General features: G+C 41.6%; 1 protein-coding gene across 7 annotated transcripts in view; it reads right to left on the bottom strand.

The window, feature by feature from the left end:
• The window catches only part of LOC109632865 (ELKS/Rab6-interacting/CAST family member 1-like), a 106,087-nt gene extending 79,219 nt beyond the window's left edge, over positions 1 to 26,868 (bottom strand). For 3 of the 7 annotated variants that reach the window (XR_011240110.1, XR_011240111.1, XM_069519569.1), the window contains exons 1-8: positions 26,608 to 26,867; positions 16,949 to 17,807; positions 16,055 to 16,132; positions 15,586 to 15,741; positions 2,624 to 2,880; positions 2,350 to 2,521; positions 349 to 423; positions 6 to 161 (exon numbers count right to left, since the gene is read on the bottom strand). Coding sequence is in view for 4 of the 7 variants with exons in the window: in XM_069519569.1 (XP_069375670.1) it covers positions 6 to 161; positions 349 to 423; positions 2,350 to 2,521; positions 2,624 to 2,880; positions 15,586 to 15,741; positions 16,055 to 16,132; positions 16,949 to 17,449 (1,395 nt within the window). In the remaining 3 variants the exon portion in view is untranslated. Of the gene's footprint in view, positions 1 to 5; positions 162 to 348; positions 424 to 2,349; positions 2,522 to 2,623; positions 2,881 to 15,585; positions 15,742 to 16,054; positions 16,133 to 16,948; positions 17,808 to 26,607 lie in introns of all 7 variants that reach the window. The other 4 variants (XR_002202968.2, XM_069519570.1, XM_020092376.2 and 1 more) reach the window with 2 other exon arrangements.
• Positions 26,869 to 27,292: the final 424 nt, after the last annotated feature.

The raw sequence follows: 27,292 nt of genomic DNA, 5'->3' as shown, positions 1-27,292 counted from the left end.
ATCACCTTGTTCTTCATGAACTTGGAGTGGGATCTGTAGACCTCCATCTGTTTGATCTCCTCCTCCCTTTCCTCGCTGCTCAGAGCTCCGTTGGACTTGAGCATGTTCACCTCCTCCTCCAGCTCCCTCAAGCCACGCTCCATCGAGCTGATCTTTGCATCCTGCCAGGACATCCACACGTTGACTCGTGTTCTATGTGCTTGTTATTTCATTGCATTTTCAACTTATTTTTGCACCATTTCAAAGAATTTAAATATTTTTTAAAAGTTATAGCTTCTATTCATTATTGCTGATACTGATATAAAGCAGAGACACATTCAAATGAATTAATGATCATCCAATATTTACCTTCATTTCGATGACTGTCTGCAGGGCCTTGGTCTTCGTCGACTCTGGAGCTGCTTCATATCTCCTGTGCAGCTCCTGAGGGACACACACACCGCGATGGTCAGGAGATGACGGAGAGAGAGACACAGAGGGATGGAGAGACGGATGGAAAGAGGGGTGAAGTAAGGGGGAAGAGGGTCTTGTACCAGGACAGGAGGCGATAGCACCAGGTGGGAAGGGATGAAGGGAGGGCTGGATGGCGGGGGTGGGCCGTGGAGCAGGAGCAGGGAAGGAGTGCTGGAAGGAAGGATGGACAGAGGAGGCAACGACAAAAGAGGGATAGTGGGGAGAGCAGGAGGAGGGCAGGACAATGGGATGGATGGGGTGCCGAGGGGAAGGAGAGGAAGGTGCCGGGAAGGAGGGAGAGGAGCGGAGTGGGTGATGACGCAAAGGGGAAAAAGGAGGAGAGGGTTGGAAGGGGGGTGACACGTGGAAAGGAGGTGGAATTGGGATGGAGGGAGAAATGGGAAAAGAGGGTGAGAGCGGGATGGACGGAGAGGCGGGAATGAGATGTTTCCCTCTCGCGGAGGCGCTGGCTTTTAGCCTCCTCGGGTCGATGCGTCCATCCCACATCCTTCAAACTGTGAGGCCACCAAAGAAGCTGACAGAGACTGTGTCAGCCAAAAATCTGAATGAAAGATCAAATCTGACGGCCTGAAATTATGCTAAATCAAAAAATCAGGTCCCAGCTTCAAAGCTTTTAGGTTCAAATAAATTCTAAAATGCAGTAGAAGCTAAAAAATACAAACTGAATCGAAAGAATAATAATTCAAAATAGAAAATGTAGCGATATAGATTTAAAAAGTACACAATTAAAAACCCCAAAGGAAAATTTATACTAAGATAATTTAGTGAGCTACACGCAGGGATAATCTGTCCGCCTGGCTGTTGTTACGACATCACAACTCACTAGTCAAATGAAGAGAGAGTAAAGAAGGGGGAGTGTAGTGGATGTAATGACACAAAAAGGGAAAAAGGGGACAGGGAGAACGAGTGCGAGAGAGAGAGAGGGAATGAAAGCAGAGGGGAGGACGCAGCAGTGTATGCATCACTGCTTTTCTTTGGAGGAAACTCAGCGAGAGGCTGACAAAGCTAATGCAGGAGCCGGGAAGCATAGAAACACACGTGAAAGGGACGTCAGGGTGCTAGTGGTTTCAGGCAATAGTATGAAAACTCATGAACACACACACACACAATTATTTGAAGATCATTTCCTCTAAAGTGTCTGAGGCAAAATCATAAAACAGTGAGGAAGCACAAAAAAGTCTGGTTCTTTTTTTTTGTAATTAACAATGTCTCTGTCAAAATAAAAGACACTCTGATGCAATGTGAAGCAACAAACTATGATGATGCATAACGTGTGTTGGGGTGAACCTCGGATGAAGTTATGAACTGAAAGAGTTGTCAATCTCGGGGGTTCTTCGGACAGTTTTGGCTATCACACATACACATACAGTATTATGTTATTCTGTACTGACCTTTTTCAATTTACTTGTTATTTCATTCCATTTTCAGTTTATTTTGGTACTGTTTGAAATAATTGAAACATTGTTAAAATGTTTACCACATCATCAAAAATTATAATTAGCCTAGAAAAGATGTATGAAAGTGCAAAGAAGACTTTTTATATGCTGTAATGATGAGGGTCCATTTCTGATCATGTGTTTTGTAATAACGACATCTCACCACTAGAGGAAGCTATTGTATAATACAACAGACATGAGGAACAGAATAAAAAAAGCTGAGAGAAGTAACAGAGTTGTGATTGTGTGTGTGTGTGTGTGTCGATGTCTCTGTTGTGTATTAAAGCTAAATTATGAGCCACGAGTGGAAACAGCCAAGGGCCCTGCCTGAATATGACGGTTTGATTTGTACACACACACATCTGGCTGTACAAACACGTATGCACGCACGGGGAAACCTTAAATGCACTTTGTTTCCTCTTCACACACACACACACACCTCTCTGAGTTGCAGCATCTCCTTGTCTTTTCGCTCCAGCAGGCCCTCCAGCTGGTGGATGGTCATCTCAGCATCTGCCAGTCGCCTCGTACGCTCGTGGTCCTCCTCTGTTGCCCGTGACGACAGGCCTTTACTCTGCAGCATTTCCAGTAACTTCTTTATTGACTCATCCCTGTTAGACAAGAAAATTATGGATTTCAACATAATGGAGAACTAAAATGGGACAACATCACAAGAGATCCAAACCTCCCCCGTCTCTGTCCTCAGTCTTTACCTGGCAGTCAGTGTGTGTTTCTGCGTGTCTATCCTCAGCTCCATTTCTTCCACCGTCTTCCTCAGGAGGAAGAGCTCTTTGACCTGCCGCTCGTATTCGCTGTGGAGACGCAGGAAGTTCTCCTCCGTCATTTCCTGAGGGGAGATGGCATGGTTTCCGAGGTGCCCAGAGTCAGAGTAATCTGACTGGAAGAGGTGGTTGAGATCGCGTTGGATTCGGACCTCATCTTGTAAAGCCTGGATGGTGCACTGAAGATGCTGGAGGGAGAGAAAAAGAATACCTGTTATGAAATGTAGAAGTGTGTGGATGTGGTGGGGATGCTGCTGAGAGAGATGAGTAGAGTGTGAAGAAAGAACAGAAAGATCAGGTAATATGATGCTCGGATAGATTGTACTGTGAGGGTAACAGGTAACAGGGCCTTTGCTGTCAAGGCCCCAAGTCACTGGAATAGTTTAGCCGAGGAACTTATTATATCTGCTGTCTTCTAGTATTTGTGAAAGTTGTTGTCATTACAACACTAGGATGAGTGGATGGATAAATGGATGAAAAACACTTCAAAGAGTCCACGTAAAATCAATCAAAATCTAAATTGAGGTTGACGAATTCAATTGATTGATTTTTTATCGGAAATCTGAGCGAGAAGGTGACCTGCTGCCAGAAACATCCAACAGTATGTTCATGTCATCTTGACTGAGTGAGTGTGTCATAGAAGTGTGTTGGCAGGTTTGTATCAAGATGACACAAGGACAAGATGACATGACTTTGCCTGAGTCACACAAAATAAGGGTCTATAATGTGTGTGTGTGTGTGTGTGTGTGTGTGTGTGTGTGTGTGTGTGTGTGTGTGTGTGTGTGTGTGTCCACAACGTCACTATAATGCCCCGAGGCTTTTTTTCAAACTGCGTCACAAATAACCTGAGCAACACACAAGTCATGGTGAATTTCCAGAGATTACAAAAAACATACAGCTGAGAGAGAGGTGCACTAATAAAAGCATAAGTAAATGGAAGATTAAAAAAATAATAGGAGGTTATAAAAGGCAGGGATGGTCGTACTCCCTCGCAGCTATCGTTAATCAACATCGACAAGAGAAAGGACAGGATTAAAGGAGAGCTGGGAGGCAAAGAGAAACAATTCTTCGATATTAAAGAAAAGAACTAAGAGAAAGAGACAGAGCAGCAGATAATGATCATAAATAAAGTATGTACTTGTACAAACAGACACAACTGTGTTAGCTCTGGTTTGTGTTGCATGACAGCCAGGGCAGAGTCTGCTTTGTCTTTTACTTCCTGAGACTGACACAGACGTACATAATATTGCAGTGATGAACTATTATTTTGTGACTTGACACTGACATTTCTAGGATTTCCCTGAAGACACAGACAGAGAGCATCCTTTAAATATTCCCTTTGTGGTCTGTCCATCTGTCTCCATGCCAACTATAACTCCTCCCTTAGACATGCACTCACTGATCCGCCCATATGATGGATACATGCAAGAATGTGCACACAATCTCAAAAGTTTGGATGTGCTCAAATGTTTCATACTTTATTGAAGGAAGAACCAAAATATTTATGGGTTCTGGTATTTTGCAGATTTTCTGTCATTATAAACTAAATTTTGGGATTTCTTTTTGAATGTTAAGACAAAATAAGCAGTTACGAGTGTCGTGCTTGAGAACCTAGGAACTTGTACGTAGGTATTTTCTGCATAATAAACATTCTCAAGTGTCTAAGGTGTGTCTCTCAACTCCGACTGCTATTAAAATCATTGTAAATCTTGTAATTTCCTGCTGCCTCCTTCAATTTATTTTATGTTCATGTTTTCTTGTATCTCTGGATTTGTTATTGTATGTTATTTAATTCAATCTTTTTAACGTAGAAAGGTCTGGATACCTTTTCCTATCTACTTTGATAGTATAACCACCAGTGTATCAACTGTGGGATGATTTTAATTTATTCATTTTAAAATTTATTTAATGTATTTTTTAATTTATGTTTCTGTTTGGTTTCAATTCTTTCTTCAGATCTAGAGGATGTGGGAGTGTGGGGTGGTAAGGCAGGGAGCGGGGGGTGATATGTCAAATTATTCAATGTGTGATTTGTACATGTTTAAACTGGAAATTTCAATGAACAAAGATAAAATAAAAAGACTGTTATGCCATAACTATTAATCAATTAATAGCAAGAAAAACTAGTTATAGCCATTAATATGAATATGAAAACAGAAAAACGCAGCTGTATGCTGAGTGATATTAGTCAGGGAGAGAAACACACATGAACACACACATCTGTACTTATTACAGTAATATGTAAATTCCATGCGCTATCTAGGCATTAAATAAATGCACGTGCACGTCTACATAGATCATTATCTGCTGTAATCAGTCAGGCAAACACACAGTCTCACTATAACATCAAGCATCAAGCATCTAAAAGTATGTCAGAGACACACACACACACACACACACACACACACACACACACACAATCATATGCCAGTAACTCAGCCAACCCACACTCACACACAGCTGGAATGTGGAGCTGAGAAATTCCAGGCCAGATGATAAAGAAGGACTGAAACATAGAAGGAAGCGAGCAGAAAGAAACACAAACAGAGAGGGAGATAACGAGGATGGAATGAGAAAAGAGAGAAAACAGAGTGTTAATTGTGTCCGGCAGAAATAGAGGAAGAGATGAAAAGAGGGAGACAGAGACGGAAACAGAGCAAGAAAACGAGGTGTGTTTTTCATCTCAGTTTCTGCTGAGTTGTCTCTGGTTCCTTCACCTCTGATCCTGTCAAACGCTTCCTGATACCACAGAAATTCCATTGAGGGGCTCAGTCACACACATCCACAAATATGCACACTGCACACACTCAAATGTTGATATTACAGTTCAACTACAAACACACATGCAGAAATTGAAATGTTCTCCATGTGAGGAATAAGCACATTATTAGCTCCAGTTTGATTTCTGACTGGTTCTCAAGGCATCTTCTGTTTTGAGTTTATTTCCCCATTCAAATGATAAAACAGCGAGAAAGAAAAATACATTCAAACTGTGTTCAAATTGGACAAGGAGACGAATCAAGAGGACAGATGTTTCCTTCAAGGGAAGGACAGATAAATTCATCAAGCTGGTAGAAAGTAAACAAGTGCAAGATGGGAAATAATCTCCATCCCAGTGATGATTAACAAATCAAAAGTTGTGAATATGACTGATTGCTCCACATATTTTCTAACATAGAGAAGGTTGAAGTCCCCTAAAAATCAATCAAGCTGTCCCCAAAGGAGTCCCCATCAATATGCCTGATGTTTTTCCATCAAGATCCATGAATTATTCCCTGGGAAATTGGTGAAAACTTCAAAAAATGCCTTGTAATGTAACTTCTGGGTACAACCCAAAATGTGACGAGTTCTTTCTTGGTCTGTGTCCAATCCCTCCAGCAAGGTGTGTGGAAATCTATTCATGTATAATCCTGCTGACAAACAAACCAACCAACCAACAAGCAAAATTCAAGCCTCCTCCTCCTTTGACACATTCTAATGTCCTTCACAACAAGTTAAAAAGCCTTTAAAATGAAATAAAACTAAAGACATGAGACTGAGGTTGTACAAAAATACAACCTTCATGTGAATCTATTGGTATTTTTGTTGGGCTCCGGTCTCATCATATGACGACTGTATCAGCTGTACCACATTCAGCTTTTCCACTCATTGAACTTGCTTCATTACCACATAATTGGTGGAAGAACCTGACATGGGTGGAAAAATATCCAGACAAAAATCTCAAAATGTCTCACTATCAAGCCACAACCACACAGGCCTGTACTCTGTGTCTCTTTGTGAGGCCTCGTCATATAGTTTGAGTCTGTAGGCTGGCCAGGAGTTTAAAGCCTGAAACAGGATTTAACATGAGAGAAGTCTAAAGCCTATAATCAGTAATTAGTTGTTTTTTTAAAACATATTCATCTTGAAACCCTGATTTGAAACCACAGAGTTAAGCAAAGACGAGATTTAAATTGATTGTATTTCATCAGGTCAATCAAGTGTCAGGATGACCTCACATAGCTTTTTACACCATGAGACACTAATTCACTCCAGAAGCGTTAAAATGAGCTTCTGTCAAACTTAATGGCTTCATTACAGTGACATGACAGCTGCCTAAAATCATGAATTAATTACAAAATGTATCTTGTAATGAGAAACACATTAAACTAATGATCACTTGCGGAAGAAATTATTATCCGACATAATCTGTTTTCAGAGGAGGGTAAGGAGAGGAAGAGGAGAGGAAGAGGAAGAGAACAGAAGAGAAGCGTGAATACGGCGACAAATTTTCCATCCGCTCGTCACCCCCCCCCCCCCCAGGTCACTGCTCATCTGTCGTTCAATATTAACCATCTCTCCGTTATTACTCCTCCATCTCATCCCTCGCTTATTCTGTGCTCGCCGGGTGAGTCACGCTTCCCCCCTTCGCAAACAGACACACACTGTGACATAAGCACATGTACACACAATTGGATGTAGGAAAACACACACACAATGAACGCAAAGTTATGCACGTATGCAACAGACAATATGAAGGTTGTTGCAGTGTCTTTGCAATGTTTAGTGTGTGTGTGTGTGTGTGTGTGTGTGTGTGTGTGTGTGTGTGTGTGTGTGTGTGTGTGTGTGTGTGAAATGACCGTAAGCAGTTTGAAAGCATCGCCCACTCAGGCATTAGACAACAGGCAGATTAACACACACACACACTCTCTCTATATCTTTTCTCTGAGGATAAAGGTGGAGGATGAAGAACATAATGAAGAGGAGGAGATCAAATTTAAACAGGAAAAAAAGGAGAACAAGCTCTGGGAAGAAAATAGCATCAGATTATATGAAACAAAAGCAGAATAAGTTTGGATGAAAGAGGGAAATAGGCAAGAGACTAAACAAGGTAAAGAAAAAATGAAAAATATGCCAAGAGGAGGCCAAGAGAGAGAGGGAGGAAAGGCGAGAGTAAAATGTTGACCCTAATCAGTCACTCTGAGATGCAGCATCAGGGTCAGTGGTGGGTTTAAAGAGCGAGAGGAGAGAAGTGGAGGAATTAAATCAGTGGCTGTCACATCTATTCAGACGGACAGACAGATACACAGACTGACAGACGTTGGGGAGACAGAGGAGAGGAAAAGCATAGGAGGCAAAGGGGAGTGACCGTACTGTAATTCTGTTCATTCCTCACCAACTCTTCCCAAACCCACTCCTTATAAGGAAAGACATGGCTACCACAGGACCACAGGCTCTCACACAGGCTCTCACACACACTCTCTCTCTCCCCTTAACACACACACACATTGAGAGAGAGAAAGTGGAGAAAGTGAGACAGCGACAGCAGAAACTCACAAAATCACAGCCTTGTAGGCAAAGAGGGAAAACTGACTCTTTCATTTTCAAATCCTTCTTTTCTTTCCACGTTTCTTTCCACTGTAAAACGAACACTGAGCCTTTGTGAAAGAAAAACAGAGGGAACGAAGGAACATTTCTTTCCCTCCATGCGATGGAGTAACAGTTTTACATGAATCACCCTCCTTATTTTCCTCTGTCCATCTGTCCTGTTTCTCCCCCACTATCATTCCCTTTATTTACCTTAATCCCTCTCCATCCCTCTCTCTCTCCTCCTCCTTCTCACCTATCACTCCATCCTGGCTAAATAAACACATAGGTTTGCGGACCATCTGTTACTGATGAGCATTCATGTGTGAAAAACACACATACAAAAAGAAGACCAAATACATTAACACACACTCACACAATGAAGCCCCAACACATTCACATGCAGGCACACACCCACAAATGCAGTCGCGATAAATTAACTCTAAAGGGGAGGAAGAGAGATTGTCTCACAAATGCATATGAACTTGGATGCACACATGTATAGTATACTAACACACACACACAGGAATAATGACTCATAGGTCGAGGGGTTGTGGATGGAAAGAGGAGCAGACTGCAGGAAACAGAAGGAGGGAGATAAGGTAGAATGAGACAGTGATATGATTGTGTTTGTGTTTTAAAGAAAGTCATACCAAAGACAATGTCATGATTGACAGCTGAGACTGACTCAGGATTGGTTGACCACATGCATCAGCAGGACCGTTGATACTGCAGCTCCACACCCCGATCACTACTCTGCAGATTCTGGATCCAGATGACGTCAAAAGCGACGTGGCAAAGACTGTGGCACCCATATCCTGTTTAAGCTTCATTTTTGTACAATGAGGGGAAGTGGAGACTTGTTGTCCATCTTTATTTACAGTCCATGATTCATAGGGTCAAACACATGCACTCAGATCTTCTCAGTCGAGCCTCAACCCCTCCACTGCTGCTTTACTGTCGAACTGCTTGCATGTAATAAAAAACTCAGACTGAGTTGTATCTTCGATTGTAAAGTAAAGTATTAACCAAAGGAAACTACAAAAATAACATGGATGTTTTAACATCTTCACAGGGATATTTGGCCACTTGGACACCATTGCTGTAATTTTAAGCTCCAGACATGACACTGAAAATAGTCACTTGTTCAGACTCACTAAAAAACCCATTTGTCCAGTGAGCAGCTCAGCTGACCAGTTTAATCAAAGAATACACGAGACAACAGATCGAACAGTTGTAGATCTGGGGCTGAGGAGCATGACTCCTGAGGAATGCACGTGTTTGCAGAATCCCAGAGAGAGAGAGTGAATGTGTGTGTGTGTAAGTGTGTGTGTGTGTGTGTGTGTGTGTGTGTGTGTGTGTGTGTGTGTGTGTGTTCAGCATTTTCTCTTTCACACTCTCTCCATAAATCCTTCCTCACCCCCTTCTCTCCCTCATCTTTAACTCACATCCTAGAGATTTACATTCAGTGTTGACTTTTTTAACAAGTTAAATCTCCTGCATTGTCCTGTGATTCAAACCTAATTCAACATTCAATTCAGATGAACTATTAAACATCTCTGATTTCAAATCCTGTTTCAAATTCTGTGCCTGTATCTGTCAAGGCAGGTAGAAGATTTCTTGTTGAAATATGCATCGTTAATAAATGGTCTTTCATTCATCCTACAATGTCCCCTCCTCCTTTCTTTATCCCCAACTCTCCAATCCATCAATTGTATCTTTTCATACTTACTATTCTCTCCTCTTCTTCGCTCATCTCTCTCCATCAATCAGTCTTTCCATTTTTCTAACATTTCATCACATTTTTTTCAGCTCAATTTGTCTGTGCCATCCATTTATCTCTCCTCCTTTCCTCCCCCTTCCTGGCTCCAATCCCCAGCTTTGATCTATCCTTCACACTACCGATTTACTCTCTCTCTAGGTTTTACACATCTTTACATCTTGGTCCATCTTCTCCACACACACACACTTCCCCTCACCCTCCTCTTCCAGGTTCTTTACCGGTATATGGATACCCAGACGAAGCATTTTTGCAGCCAGCTGGCACAGAAGCTCTTGCTGGCAACAGTTTTTTCTATACAGTAAATGGAAATCTCACACAGGAAACAACTGGCCACGTCCACTACTATTGGATTCAAACTAATCCGAGTACAAACTCAACGCCTGCTTGAAGTAATTTATTAGAAACGCAAGGTACTCAACTTAAAATCTGGAGTAATAACGTTAAGTGCTGAGTGGTGAAAGACTTTACGCAGTCAGCAAAGAAGCTGGTCCAAATGTGGTTTTGCAGTATATCTTTACAGTAAAATATATCTTATGTGCCTTAAGTAATTCTTTATTTAGTGCACAAGTGAATAAATGCCTTTAAGTCGTTTCACATGGTTTAAGCATCTTAGCTGCAGAGGCGGAACAGATCAGGGTTCTGGTAGCACCATCCATTTGCACATTAACCTGAAGGCCATGTTCAAAGAGTGGAAAACACACTCAAGTGCCAGTCTGTGAAATTATCCCGCTCCCTCGCGCTCTCCCAGTTTGTCCCTTTGAGCAAAAAGAGTAAAATGCAGAAAAAAAATGCAGACGGGGAGAAGAGGAAGAAAAGAGAGGAGACAGGAAAACAGCCTCTCCGAATCTGCCTCCCCTCTCTATCTCCCTCATCATACTCTTGACCTGAAGGTGAAGTGCCACCCAGGTGTAACGGGCACTGTACTCGTCTGCCTGTTTGGATTAACCTCCTCACATGTATGCACGCACACAGAGAGAGAAAGAGCAGGCAAATCTCCAGCCCTCTAGCCCACTGGGTTCAGCGGGTATAATTTTACAAAAACAAAACAGAAACTCTGAAGTTAAACCGATATACATATATTGTTTGGACAATTTTGGCATTTTTATAAAATCTTAAAACCAATAGTTCTCCACCAACATGATAATATGACACACACACACACACACGAACAAACACACACCTTTATTCCAAACTAGCACCTGGAGTATTAAGTTAAATAATCGAAGAGAATGAAAACAGTGCAGCAGTAAAAGAACAACAGCCACTAGGCTCTAACAAACACACACACACTCACTTGTCTTCTGACATCAACTTCAATGTATTTTTGATTTCCACACAACACGCACAAATTGTCTCATCCAAACAAAATCATACAGACTTGATAAAAATAGAGACGGTGGATGCAGAACAGAGCAGACCACTACATCACATGCAATTCAAGTTACACAATTATAACTAGGCAATTCGTGCCTGCACACGGACACACACACGTTTATGTTTACAAAAAGCCCAATTGTCCTGACACACATGTAAGCCTGCCAACACACGGAAGGACAAAGATTCCCTCCTGCTGCTCTCTCTCTCTCTCTCTCTCTCTCTCTCTTTCTCATCAAGGAAACAAACAAACCGGGCTGGCAGCGCCTTCTTCTTAAAAATGAATACATCCAAATCACCACATACAAGTGAAACTCACACACACAAACACACACGCATTAACATGCATGCTGGGTCTGTCGTCACATGGCTGGCCTGGAGTACAGTAGAGAATTGATGGCATCTAGCAGCCCCAGATACAGATAGACACAGAAGTTATTGTTCATCCCTCTGATTCATTGCTGGGACAAACATAGAGCACAGAGTAACAGTCCTGCATTCTGTTCAAAGGTTGTTCTCAAAACTTATTTATTAAGCCTATGTAGCTTAATATGCATGAAATATTAAATCTTATAAGTGATAATTTCATTGAGATTTTAGACAAATAAACAGCACCAGCAATATGTCTTTTCTGCCATAAACTCCCCTAAGTTACATGGATTTCGTCAGATATCAACATGAAACCGTGATGCTCTTGTAATCATGAGTGCTAACTGCTGCTTGTCATCTGCTTGAGCTTTTATATCTATCTAAATGAAAACTGATTGGAGAGCAGAAGGAAAAAAGAGGTGGAAGTTTTTTGTGTACAAGAAAAAAACTTTGAATTGAAAGAAAAACCAAAGGCAGAGAAGCTTTCCTTGAGCATTCCACACATTCCTTCATCTTCTCCTGTTTTTCCAAGCTTTGCTTTCTTTCTGTGTGAGAAGTCGTACGTACCTGCTGTGATCAAAGAGGTGGAACAAATCGGGTGTACGCTCTCATTTACAGAGACCAGAGCAAAGGCAGTAGAGAGAGAGAGGGACAAAGGAGACAGATGACGCTGACCTGAGGCCGAACAGAGCAGGCATCATCATCATATTGTTTGTGTGTCGCCTCTATTGAATCATGGTCTGTGGCAAAGCTGCTCCACAGGCCCAGATGGAGAGTGAGGAGAGAGGGGAGAAGAGGGTGTCGGACAGTGGGAGCGAAATGGTGAGACAGAGAGAAAGAGAGAGAGGCAGGAGAGAGATGGAGGGTGACATGACGATGATGAGAAAACGTGGTAAAATTACTGGATGTGGGTTGTGACTGGAGAGACGGCAACTGGCAGTAAATAGGGAGAGAACAATAATCTTAAAACCAGTGGGGATGAGACTAAATACAGCCTGACATATAGTCTGAATGTGAATCTGCAGATATGCAAAAAAAGTAGATCTTTTTCTCTTTTTTTCTCACTTTGGTACCTTAAGGTAAGAAGCACCTGTCAGGAGCACGAACACAAACAGAAAGTTTCTTACCATAATGTCACATAACAATATGTTATTTTCTGTCCTCTGTCTTCAGCCCGTTGTCCGTCCATCTATCCATTATCTATACCACTTATCCTTTCTCATGGGGGGTCTTCTGTCTGAAGAAGCCACCCGGCCACCCCAGAAGTAATCAATATATTTATATCAACCAACCAACTCATAAAATCATAAAACACTTAACAGCCCACAATTTTACTGTTTAGGTTCACTAAGTTTCCTGCAGCAGTTTTCGATTCAGGTTTTCAGAAGGTTCTAATAAACCAACTGTACGCACCAGAACCAAACAATGGACAGATAAAGTTACAGTGGGTAAATATACTGGAGCGTTTAGCTTCTAAAGGGCGGGAGTATTTCGTCAGGAGTTGATAAAGATAAAAGTTAAGCAAACATGGCAAAAAGTAGAGCAAATATTGTATAACGTTTGTGACGTGGTCTGAAACGCAACTCCTGACTATACTGCTTATGTTGTTGTAATATTAATGTGTCTGCTGAAAGTGTAACAAGGCAACTACACACAATTTTACACAGTTTAAATACACCGCCACTATTGTGTTTACAGCTTATTATGCTGCACCCAAGACGACAAAGTAAGAAATATCCAGGGAAGAAAAGTATTGATCCAACTGAAAATTAAAATAATTCGTCTTAAGAAATGTGCCACTAAAAATGTCAAGAAACAACTTTCCCAACCTTACAATCTACAAAAGAATCAGGGGGCCGAGTACTTGACTTGTTTAGATTGTTAGAATTGATCCATTAATTATATAAAGTTCCCATCAAGAGGGGCCGTCCTCAAAATACCTTTAGACTGACAACTAAACAAAGAAAAGCAGCAGTTCTTCACATTTTCAGTGATGAAACCATAAAATGTTTGTCATTTTTGTTCTGTTACTCCTGTGCCAGCATCCCACAGGAATCAAATATACAACAGACAACACAAAAACTTGTCATTTCGTCATATATATTTACACCATCATTTATTGCATCTTGTTTATAAAAAACAATGTCTTACAAGCATGAGATCAGGAATGTTTTACTTTGTGTTTTATTGGCACTGACTCTATTGAGAGGAAGGGAGTGGGAGAGGGAGGAAAGAAAAGCAGAAGTGGGTGAAAGAGAGGTGAAGTTAGTGGGTAAGGCATGAGGGAGGGGGTGAGTAAGTCAGGAAGTGTGGAGGAAAGTAGGAAGGACAAGGAAGAAGAAGTGTGGAGATGATATGTGCATTCCTGAACAGGGTGTGTGTGTGTGTGTGTCTGTGTGTGTAGCCTAAATTTACTGGGAGGTAGAATTTTTCACTTTCTAACACTAAGATGATGGAAAAGATGGAGAGAAAGAGGGAGAGAGAGGAGAGAGAGGAGAGAAGGTAGGAGGTAAGGAGGAGAGAGAAAGCGAGCGCTGACTCACCGGGTGATGACAGAAATAGAAGAAGAAAAGCAGAATGAGTAAGAACTGAGAGAGGGAAAGAGAAAAAAGCGAGGGGACAGAGAAAAACCAGTGATGAACAGAGAAAGAGGACGAGTGAGGAGAGGGAAAGTGACAAGATAATGAGAGCAGGAAATGAAAAGGATGGCTCGGGTTGAAAGGGTGTGATTTGTCTGTCGGGGAGAAAGGGAATGAAAGTAAAAGCGACGAACAAAGAGAGGGAGCACATATTTCCCAACATTAAAAGAAAAGGAAATAATCTCTTACATGTCTTAACGTGTGTTTGCACTCACTGCAACAACACACACACCCAGGGAGGAGTGGGTGTGTGTGGGTGTGTGTGGGTGTGTGTGTGTGACGGCAAGTGAGGAGTTTTGTAGGAATAGCAGCAGGTTAAATACACGGTAAATGAATCAATTTATCATGTGTTCCTTCACGCTCTCGCTCTCGCTCTCTCTCTCACACACATTTTGAATAAAATATTTATACACAGTCACGCACAAACTGCATGAGTGTTCTCAAACATGCCAAACTGCATCCAAAAAACATGTCAAAGCAAATTTGCTGATGTAATCCACATTAAATTTGTCCTGGGAGCAACATCCAACCTTTAATACATTCACACTTGCAGTTCTAAGAGCACGTGTTAATGACCAAAAAGTGAAAACGACATTATTTTCTTCAAAATAAAGGAGGCGAGTGCATGAGGCCTCTCTGCGCTGGTCCGTGACAGCATGTGAAATCCAACACTGCGAGTGACAGCGAGTATGTGTGCATCTCTTGCGTAATATCCCAGCCTCCTGCCAGACTAGCTGTGTCTCCATCTCATCCAGATGGCTCCTGAACCATAAGACAGCTGGGAGTCCCCAACCAGGCAGCCCGCTTCATCTGCTTATCCCTCTTCGAGGCCGCACTGAGACAAATCCACCAGAACAGTCCATAAAAAGATCCAGATACACCCTCCCCCGTGTGCCGTCCAATAAAATCAGGCAAAACTGAGTAGGACAGTTTGGAAGAAATATTTACCTTCGTCAAGGAGGTTGTGTTTTCACTGTTTGTTTGTCTGTCTGTAAGCAGCATTTGTCAAAAACTACTGAACCAATTTCAAAAGAACTTTGTGGACAGATGTGGCCTGACACAAAGAAGAACCCTATACGTTTTAGAGAGGATCCAAAGAAACATATAATCCAGGATTTTTTTTCATATTCTGGTGAGATAAGTTGTACGTCTCAAAGCACCTTTTCTAAAACTTGTGCTTTCCTCAGTTGTGAAGAAAATCCAAATTCAAAATGCAGTATCTGCTGAACAGGATATAACTGGTGACATCTTGCTCCCTTCTCTTTGACTCTGAGCAGCCAGCAAAGACACTCCAGATATATATATATATATAATATATATAATTCAGTGTCCCATACAAACGTAGTTCCAGACACGCACACACACAGATGTCTTTTTCCTACCTGTGTCTCCTCCTGTACGACTCTGTACTGCTCCTTCCAGACGGCCATCTTTGTGGCTTCATCCTTCCTGACCGCTCTCTCCTTCTTCAGCTCTGGACTCCAAAACGTCTTGATGGAGTTCATAGAGGAGCTCAGCTTGGACTCTTTAGCCTCCAGCTGTGAGGAATCAGCATCAAACACAGTGACTTTGTGTTAATGACTGCTCATCCACTGGGATGCTTCATCTCTCTTCAGTCAATTACCTTAAATATCACTTATTAAGTTTACAGTTGATGTTTATTTTCCTTCTCTCACATTCACTTATTTTTCCTTGTTGCTGTTGTCTTAATCTTCAGTTTTGGCTGCAGAATTCCAAGAAGACTTATAAACAACATTTGTCACTGAACTGAAAATATCAAATCCGAAATGTATTTAATTATAAAATCAAGTATCATGCTCCTTCTTTTGAAAAGCGTGAAAATGTCCTTACTTCTCTGCGTAGAAGCTCATTCTCTCTCAGCACTTCTCTTAGTTGTGTTTGCAGGTCCGACATGGCTCCGTCTCTCACCTGAATATTTAACCCAACGATCGTCACATGGAGATAACGGAGATAACAAGTATGTGAAATTAAATATGGAAAATAACAGCCATGTATGTGAAGCACTTTTACACACATGATTTACACCGAGGCAAGATTTTGCATCAAACCATTTTTCTCAAGATAAAACAGACATTTATAGACCGAGTTCTTTCATGGATTACACAACTAACTTCAATATTAATGAGAATACACTTCCCATATAAATGTTTAATTCATCTTGGCGTATGAAGTGCGGTGTATTAATGAATTAAAAATACTTTGAATGCATTAAACAACAAGCAGAGTCTACACCAAAATGTATCTGCATTCTTATATCAGCAACATTACAAATAAGAAAGTCAAGCTATAGAGTAACAGCATCCTCACAATCACCATGTCACAGAGTGAATGAAGCTTGTTAAGGAAATAAGGGTTGAGAAGAGATGAACGAATGTTTTGCTTTAGAAATAATTAGAAACGATTAGATGGGGGAGGCATGGGGGAGAAATGAGACACTTGGAGAGATAAGCTTTCAGGTTATGACTAATGGTGAACAGGCAGTGGGAGGGCTGACCTTTTCTATTTAAGCACACAGGATTTATGTATATTTAATTAAAGGGTGACTTTAAAAGAAAACGTTAACTCTTAGACACCAAGATGATCAATAATCTCTTCATAGAACAGATGGTTCACAGTTATGTCACTTTTTTTTCATTGTTTTGCTGTTTTAATTTTTAAACCCTTACAAGATGATTTGCTAATAAGTTATAATATCAATAACAGAAGAACACATCTGTGACTCACCTGTCTCATGGAGTGGGGAACAGTAGCTGCCTGTGGAGGCTGGTTTGGCAGCTCTCCTCCAAACGCTATAGCATCAGTAGGCATGACCACTCCACAACCTACACCTCCAATGTTTATATTAGGACTGCTGCCCATAACTGCCGCCCTCACTCCATAAGGAACCCTGGCACCGGCCCTCCCCAAGGTCATGGTGCTTTTGGGCAGCGAGGGATTCAGTCCACTGCCCAGACTCCCAATCCCGATCGGGTCTTCAACTGTGTCCGAGAAGTACATAGGACCGCCTGTGGCGTAGGCGGCATTAAGAGACTGAATATTCTCCATTGACAGGGTTTTACCAGAGCCAGTTAATCCGCTGGTGGAGCTGCTGCTGCTGTTTCTCCTGTGTCCGAGGCGTGGGGAGCGGGGGAGGCGCGGGGAGCGACCAGGACTCCCAGAAACCGACCCGTTACCATTGGATCCGACAACATCCAGCTTTGAGATGGAACGTGAGCTCCCGTACATGGTGAGACAATATGGGGTGTATACTTAGGAGATGTATGTGTATCTGGATCAGATGTCCAAGTGAGACTAAACTACAACAGTCAAGAAAGGTGGTGTCCTGAGAAAACAGAGTGAGGAGCCTGTGCAATTACAACATAGTTAAAAATATTCTGAATGCTGAAAACACAAACTCCCGACAGTCTTCTACTGAAGTGCTTCTTCACTGGAAATATCCTGATGCAGTGTTGACATATCTGTGATCAAGGCCTCTCCAACACACTCAATGAAATCCATGGGCTTTGTGAGAAAACTAATAAATAGGGCATCCCCTTAGATGAAGGTATCCAATTAATCCACAAGGCCTGGTGTGGCGGATCTCCTAGAAAGAAAAGAAGAAAGACATTTATTGATGAGGAAAACAGAATTCAAAAAATGTACTTATGTTTTGACTGTTTCTTTGACAAAATACAATTTAAAAATGTCTTTTGAATTCGAACAAACTTGAAAAAAGTATTAATAATTGCTGCTGTCTTGTGCTGCAGTGCCACAAGTTAAACTGCCTCAATCCTCATCATAGCAGCGAGTCACAGAAACAGCTGACTGGACAAAATATTTCCATCCTATGTCCTATAGTACTGATGCACGCACTTAAGTATCATATAATCTGGCACTGACAATTTCAGGGTGCCTGCAAAAGAAGATGAAAACACAGTAAACTATATGAAGCTGACATTTTCAGTTCATCGACCACAGTCACAAAAATTTGGCTTCCTCTATAAACTCTGCCACAGGCACAAGCGTCATCAGCCGATGTGTCAGTTCATATGATCACACAGGCGGCTTTGTCTCCCCACCACCCGTTACTCCTCCTTCAGATCACACTCTGTCCTGACACCTCTGGCATCAGAATCAAAGTCACCGTACAGCATTTGAGATGAACCAGATGAGAGCAGATGACATTTAATCGAGTGACTTAATGTTCGACAGGTCAATTTAACGGCTGGATGAATCTCATGTATAAAAGATAATATACTTTGTGCTGAAGATTTGTTATTGATCCATTTATAAACTGGAATAATAACATTGCTAGAAAAAAAGGGGTGAAAATGCCAATTTATTCTATTCCTGTTAATCATATAAATCACACTAGATTGAGGGATCAGCTACACTAGAGGCCAAAAATGTAAAATTTAATCCTACAAATAAAATCAGTCAGAAACACCATGAAATAATGTGTGTGTGTGTTGGATGAAATAAATACAGTAAACATTAAAACTGATTAAGTCAATCAGGTCAAAGTAGCGGTGCGATTAACAGAGCAGTGAAAAAGTAATTTCTGTCACACAATTATAATCTCTGAGCACCTGTTTGCACATGTTCCTGATAAATGTCTCAGAAGATGCTGATATTTCAAGATCTCTGCTGTGAACGCTCTAATCTGAAAGCTCATACTGAAGACTGAGCTTCAATATGTTTGCATGGACAGCTCAGGTTGTTAAAAAAGAGTATGTTTCAGACTTTTAAAACAACTTCAATGGGATTCTTGCTAATCGAAATACTAGGTCACATTTTAGAGCAGTGGTGGTTCAGTGATACGCACTGTTGAGCAGTAGTAAGAAGGTTCCTGGTTGGAATCCCAGCCATAACATTTTATGGAAACGACAACATCCTTTGCTTAAGTTACAAACACTGTAATTAGGATTGCACATTTGCTTCAGCGTGGGTCTTTCTGCAAAGAGTTTGCATGTTCTCTCTGTGTTTAAAGGCAGGCAGTCGGTTTGCTCCTTGTTAAACTACCTGCACTGATACTTCTGGTCCCTTTAACAGCTCGGTGTATCTTTCCAGCTGTGGCTCAGATCTTTTGGCCGGGGAGATCTCACTGACAGCCAGTCAGTTACAGCGACCCGTACACACACTGAGAACACGTACAGGGACCATCTGCTCTGTCTCCCCTCAGGCCAAAAACACACACCTGGACAGAAACAGGCCAGAACGCTGCCTCTGGCACAGCAACACACACACACACACACACACACATGCACACACTCACTCAAACATGTGCACAATGAGCAAAGATATCAGACTTATCAATCCTAATGCAAAAAAACATGGAAATATTCAACAGATGGACACAGATGAACACACATCAGCTCAGCGGCTCTGAAGAATCATGTCACGAAAAAAAACATCTGATGCTTCGTGCCGTTGAGACTACAGGGACACAGTGTGTGTGTGTGTGTGTGTGTGTGTGTGTGTGTGTGTGTTCTGGGGGGGGCTTTCCTCCTCCTCCCCTCTCAACTTGCTGACCTGTACATAATGAATATGCTCATGTCCTGATTCTCACTAAAGCACACAAAAAATGTCATGTGTCTGGCTTCTTTTTTGTTGCCTGTATTTAAGCGTTTATCCAACACACAGTGAGCTCTTTTTTGGGTCACGACCTGCCCCTGCTGGGGCACTTAGTGGTTAGAGGTTTAAAAGCCTTGCTCAAAGGCATCTCTGATAGACAGTAGAAAATGAACATTCACTTTCCTCACTCATATTTTTCCAGTAGAGAGCCACCAGCTCTCTTCTGTGACAATCACAATACTACAATTTAGGGCTAACTTTATTTACCCTGGGTCACTGCTTCGTATGAAAAACTATGAACGGGACATTTGATTACAGGTTTGGTGACATGCAAGCTGCGTTTTTCTGTATCCGGCTTAAGCTACATGTACGTGTTTAGACACAAACGCACAAAATACACACATACAAACTGTTTATCTTGATAATGGTTGCAGGGAGGTGGTGCCAACCCCAGCATGCATGAGGCAAGCACTGAGGTACGCCCAGGTCACCCATTTACAGCTAAACACACAACCCTGTTTTGTTTTTATTGGTTTCATGGCCTCATAGAAACCGCAACACACACCAGGTTGTGTTTCCTACAGCTCAAGTCTAAGGGTCATGTGAATGAACCACCAGTGTGTCCTACAGGTCGAGGATTTATTTGAAATACTTCCCTGAAAACAAGTGAACCTCCAGCTGATCATTTTAATAAACCGAACATCAACAAAGTTTTTCACGAATCTGCACTTTCAACTGAAGCTCCAGGAGGAGTTCAGATGGGACAGAGTATCAAGTAGAAAATACAGAATAAAAACAACACTCCAATTGTATGACGCACTTGGAATCATGAGATCCAGCAAACACTAACATATGACTGTCTGAGACCTATTTGTCAATTGCGCACTATCCCTCCTGCCTTTTCACAAAACTGTGAAACAGCACCGTGGTGAAACATCTGTTAGACGCTGATACACTGAAGGTTCATGGGAGTCCACTCTTGATCTTGAAGGCATCGTGAGCTTTTAACCCAATCTCACAGGATTTGTGGGCATCAGCTTCATGTTTTCAAATCCAATTCAAGTTCATGCACACTTTGAAAGGTTATTTGTTGGACAAGTTATTATGAATATGGATTTGCTATGACAATTATGACCAGATCTAGGGTGCAACTAATGTTTATTTTCATGATCGATTACGCATAATTGCCATTTTTAAAATAAATATGTTGGCTGATATATATTGTTATATCTACCTTACCTGACCCTTTTTTCCTCCAACAATCAAAAATCCAACAATATCCGGTTAAGCATCTTATAAAACTCAGAAATGCAGAAAGTATTAAGGATCTGAAGTCAGTAATCATTTAAACCTTTTCTGTCAATCCACTAATTGATTAGTCATTCCAGCTCTAATAAAATCAAAAGTGACACAATATCTGAGCTGCAAAAATCTAAATTGTCAGCCAGAATCTCACTGGGGCTTCTCTTAAGAAAAAAACAATACCTACTGGAACAGATCCTGAGAAAGCCCAGGAGAACATTTAAGAACCAAAATAACTTCATCCCACTTATGTCATAATAACAATCGTCAGGAAACACCAGTCAGTTCATCCTCTGCCTCTCTGTACTGTTTCAATCAGCCACACTGTATCCATCTTCAAACACAGTGTTGTCTTAGGCCTCGTAAAAATCCTAGAATATCACACAAGGATACCAAGTCTCCATGGCTGCATGCCACATACATGTACTTGCGTGGATCCAGACTTCAAATGTTATCATTTGCACAACACGGCTACAGATAAAGACTACATTTTAAACCCTGAATAGCAGGAGAAAGAAGATGACACAGCCGTATCATCACCTATAGCTGCATAACAAACAGTTGGCATTATATACAATCTGCAAATACCAGAGCCATGTTTCGGTCCACCTGTTGATTTCAATATTCAGTCCTTTTTTCAGCTCTGTTTACGGTCTCTAGTAAATCCTGAGGGAGACGTTTGGCTCTTTAGCTGCTAATGCCCCATTATGTTCATCAGCATGGCTCTCTGTTGTTTGGTTCTGGGCACGTTGCCTACAGTGAGGTATGTGACTGGGTTTTTATTTGCTGAAAACAGAAACGGCACTGAGAATGACCCAAAACAGTGAAGCTGGTGCCCGGAACTATATGAACTGAAAGACACTATACTGCTCACGACAATCCAGAGGTTACTACAGAGCTTGTGAGCAAACATGATGGATGAGGATTAGCATTAAACACGAGGTAAGACAGGTTATTGTTACCTTAAATGAGAGACAGAGGTTTGATTCAGATTTCTTTCTCTCTCCAACCTCTAATCCATCCTTCCCCTCTCCCACTCTCACTTTTCTCTCTAATGCTTCCTCTCTCTTTCTCCATCAGCATTCCTGAAGGTGTTCAGCATGATCTATTTACGTGACAACCGCACATCCGTCTATCACACCGCACAAAGCAACACACCACTCAACCTATACTTAGCCGAGCTTGCGTTTTAGCGTGGGAGCATAGTTTGACAAAGTTTGTCGCTCGCCTGAGGATCGGGGGCTCATAAAAACACATTAAACTCAACTCCAACATCGTTATTACTCGTGTGTTTACAGTGATGTGACTGGAAAGGACTCGCTGGTGCTGTCTGAGGTTACACATCTCGCTGGAAATCAACTCGACAGCTCTGCTGAAGGGGGGGAGCCAAACTTGTTCTGCATCTACTCTGCCTGAAGATTTAAAGAGATGAAGCGTCGCACACCAGATTTTTCACCTTTACAGCTTCTTTATCAGGACGACGAGTGAAAACTGGCTGCTACTTGTCTTATGAGTGCAAAGGTGAAGTGAATTATCTCAACCCCAGCTACCAAAATGTCATTTGCTGAGTTTTTCTGCAAAACTATTATGCAATTTTGATTTTCAAAGAAGTTAATTTTATCTGTGCAATCTGTCACATTTACAGCCACAAATGCAATATGCAATTAACAACAGTCATCATAGACATTCTGCTAAAGGTAGATCACAGAACTCAAAGAAAATGACATGGCAAGAAAAGTGTGAGAAAACTAATATGATTTCCGCTTTGACTCGGTTGAAATAATAAAAGTGGAAATAAGTTATATCAAATGTTTAAAAAATTATGCTTTATTACCAAGTTTTGAATCATCAATTTTCTTTAGCTGACATATTTAGACATGTAGGTTGTGTTTTTATCAGCATTTGTGTATTTATCTAATAATAAGCTGGGTAACGCAAAAATTATACTTGGAGCTAGGATGTGGTATGGGTCAGGGAAGAACGCATTCAATTTTGGTGCAGATCAGGGGGCAGATGTAATAATTATTTTTCACTTTCTTTAACATTGCAAGATAGGATTCTTTTCAAAATGTAAACAGTTTCCAAAGGATGCATTCATGGAAAAATGAGTCATATGTGGAGGACCGATATCTACAAACGTGTGCAATTTGGTAGGTACCATATAATTTTTGTTCCTCTGTTTCTGTTCCTCACTCATCTAGGATGTAACATTAATCCACTTCAGAGACCTCCGCTGCTCTCTTAAATAAGAAATGTGATAAACAGTTCAGGTCAGTTTTCACATAATGCCACTTTGAGCGGTTTAATAAAAACAGGCCCGACACCTCACTCCCAGTGCAGTTTCTCACCACCTCATGATGCATTAGGGCTTAACAGGATTTATTTAGCTCTGCTGTGGAAAACATAATTCAAGCAATGCTGTCGTTTGGTTTTGATTGCTGTATTATCAGTGGTTTGGCCTGGTTCCACACACAAGACAGGAGATATTGTCTCCATGTCGGGGCATTAGATTCATTAAACAGCAATCATCATCATTAATAATCTGAGGAGGATTTTTAACCATTTCTACAGGATAAAAAAACTAAATTTCAGAAGTTTTCATCACTTCTACCATAAATAGAAAACCAGAAACTACACGTGCACACAGTATATTGGAATAGCCAAAACATCAATTTGAGTTTTTTTCAATTAGCTCAGCAGCACATTTACACTGGGGAGTAAATATTAGCAGTGGGTATTGACAGTGAATATTGTGTCAGGCAGAAGATGTCTGGGTAAGATACAGAGAAGTAACACCGGAGTGACTGTGGCCACGGCTCCTGTCTGCGATAAAATATAATATGGTTCAGACTCTGGAAAGCACAACGCTGATAAGACACTGATAGCATCATCTCCAGTCTGTTGTGTACCACAGGAAATTAATCTGAGATGACGGCCGGGAAAACAAACACACAATTACACACTGTGACTCACACACCTCCATGTACACAAACACACGGACACACATAAAATACAGCAATGCCATGCACTTGCAATTACACCACGTGATCTTATCTGATCTTATCTGCTACTGCTGCTGCCAACATAACAAATATGGAAAATGTGCCATTGCGATTAGACAATTAACACAAAGGCCGGAAAGTACAATTCAGAATATGTGGTGGTTAAAGGAAGAGAGAGAGAGTGTGACTCCCCCAGGCCCAGGCTGTAAAGAGGAATGTGATCAAGGTGCATGGTACAAGGTGACCCAAACATCCCCTGAAACATCCATCCATCCATCTGATATAATAGAAATAAAGCCAACCACTAACAAAGCGATAAACTACTTCAATAAATAATGATTAGATGTTCTTATGATAAAAATGAGTGCTGGGAATTGATTTTAAAGATCTACTGTCTTCATCAGACTCAGCTCCTCACATTGGTCCAAAGTCTTGAGCCGATAAGACAGATGTTCTTGCCTCTGACGCTGAGTCTGGAGACAGAAGCATCACACGGCCCTCTGTGCCTGACAGTTCATTTAGATCTGTGAATGGAGCTCTGCTGGTTATTTCCACATCACAGAGCCATGATACTGTGTGACGGTTTACCATTTTGGTTTACAATTTTAATTGAATTCCAAGGTTGTATACTGAGGAACCCTTTGTAAGGGACTGGATCTTGACTAGCATCCTGGTGGGAAGACAGGTTTTGAAGAGCGGGTGGAAAAACACCAGGAAGTCATTTAAGGACTGATTTGCTGAAAGTTGCCTTATATGAACAAATTTCACTTGAAAGCATTTCCTAAATTCAGATTATGTGGAATGACACATGTGGGTGGTGATAGCGCAGAGCATTGACTCAACCTCACTTGCTGCTTGAAATTTACTTCTGGCGTGATACTCGTGCCAAGATATGCAGAATCCCCTTTTTTTTCTAAAAAAAGCATCATGAACTGATTAACTATCTCTGTTTTAATCAATGCTCTTTTAATCACTATGCTTTTTTCTGTCTTTAAGCACACTTTGTCAAGGTTGTATAAATAAAGTTTATTATTATATTACATCTTACATTATTCTTATGGATAAATTCATCATCCATAGGTTTAGAGATTATAGTTAAAAAAGGAATCATGAAGCAAATAAGACAGAGGTTCAGACAGAGGAAGACTGGGGCGTGCAGAGCCGGGACATTTAAAAATGTCCAGTGTTTACAATGACCTCAGCAGGAAGGAAGCAGCAGCTCGGTTGTTCCTGGAGGAGGGGCAGTGCAAAGAAATGGATCTGTGGGCGGAACACGGAGGAAACATTCATGGTCCAACCCCCCGCCCCCCACCTCAACCACCAGCACTAACCGCCCTTGAGTGTTGCAAAACACACGCAGCAGATTCCAGCTCCCTCGCCCTCATCAACACAAACACATCAGATCCATGTTTTGCACAAGGGCTGAGTGACATGGTCCAGAATTACATCAAGATAAAATCAGTTGATATCGATAACCATCATGATAAATGTCACTTTATTGTGTCTTTTAAGTTTAAAGGCAGAATTTTGCTCCTGAGGTTTTAAACTCTTCTTTATGAGCAGAGAATGAGGTTGATCATTAGGGCCTCCACACTTTGCACAACGTATAAGCAATGCATCTATATATATATATCAGACTTTTGTTGTGCTGCTATTGATGGAACATTATAATGCAATAGATATTAATATCGCCTATCGCCTTGAGCTATTTTGCACGAATCAATTCGTTTGCAAAGACGTAGCTGTCAGGTCTTTCACATGTTGCTTTGACTGCAACACAGCTGTGACAGTCCTGTGCAGCTAGAACAGCAACGAAGACATGCATTGATTTGTGTGTCATCTTGCAAAAGTTCAAAACAAAAAAGAAACACGAGAGAACTTGAGGGATCCTGTTTGAAAAGTGGAGAGATGAAACATAAACTTATCACTGACTTCCACAGACACAGTGAGTGTCTGGGGGGGATCAGTGATTCCACAGGAGATATTACAGCAGGTTACACAGCGATCAGGAACCTGCAGATGTATTTAGAAGAATGTGAGGACAACAGTCCAAGTGGATTTTGATGGACACTTCATGTGGCGCCTGCAAAACAGTGAGCAGCCTGATAATCGCACTATTGTGCAGGTACACAGACGAGACGTGGAGGAAGAGGAGGAAGAGGAGGAAGAGGAGGAAGACCCTGGTCTGCACAGCCTCACCTGACGCTGCCAACGTCTCTTGCGATGACATGAGGAACAAACACACGTCAGATAATCCTCCTGCACAAACTGACCTGAGACCTGATGCAGCTCAGTGTTCATACATGTTCATGCTCCTGTTAAACAGACATGTGGACCACACACACACACACACACACACACACACACACACACACACACACACACACACACACACACACACACACTCACACGTAGGCCCATGTTATGAATCATGCATGCACACACACACACACACACACACACACACACACACACACACACACACACACACACACACACACACACAGAGTAAGTTCCGGTACTCACTGCGGCTGTGTGTCCTCTCCGGTGAAATAAGCTCTGTTAAAAAAGATGGAGGAGGGGGTTCACTATCTTCTGCTCTCCGGTTGTTCTGCTGCCGTGACGCCGCGTCAAGGGTCCAGACGGTCAGCCGAGGTGACGCGCTCTCTCCCGGGCAGCCTGCCTGTCTGTCTGCTCCTGGGAACCGCAGCTGTCTCTCTGTCTGCTCGGTGTCTCTCTCCCTCTTCTCCCCGTGTGTCTCCCTCTCTGCTCGGTCTCTGACTGACTGCCTCCCCCCGGTGCTCGGGCGCTCCCGTGACGTCAGCGCGGCGGAGCGAGCGCGCCCCCGAGACGTAACAGCCCGCCCCTCCTCTTCCTCCTCTTCCTCCTCCTCCTCTTCCTCCTCTTCCTCCTTCCCTCTGAGAATTATAGATGCATTTTATTAACTTGTCTGATTGTTAGCTTTAACAACGATAGCATATCATAAATGGTTATATTATGATAATTCATATAATCTAATTAGATATTTAGGTATTTTTGATTTATATACATTTTATATATAGATGTCTTATATTTTATTTATATAGCACTTCTGTAAACTAGGTTACAAGGTACTTCATAAATAAAAAACTCCAAAAAAAATGTAATAAAAAGGCAATCATAAATATGAGACAGGAATTTAAGTATAAAAACATAGAAACTAGAATGGTGT

This window comes from Paralichthys olivaceus, chromosome 23, assembly GCF_024713975.1.
Source record: "Paralichthys olivaceus isolate ysfri-2021 chromosome 23, ASM2471397v2, whole genome shotgun sequence".
Taxonomy (NCBI): domain Eukaryota; kingdom Metazoa; phylum Chordata; class Actinopteri; order Pleuronectiformes; family Paralichthyidae; genus Paralichthys; species Paralichthys olivaceus.
The sequence above is the reverse complement of the archived record's forward strand: the minus strand, read 5'-3'. Positions and strand labels throughout refer to the sequence as shown.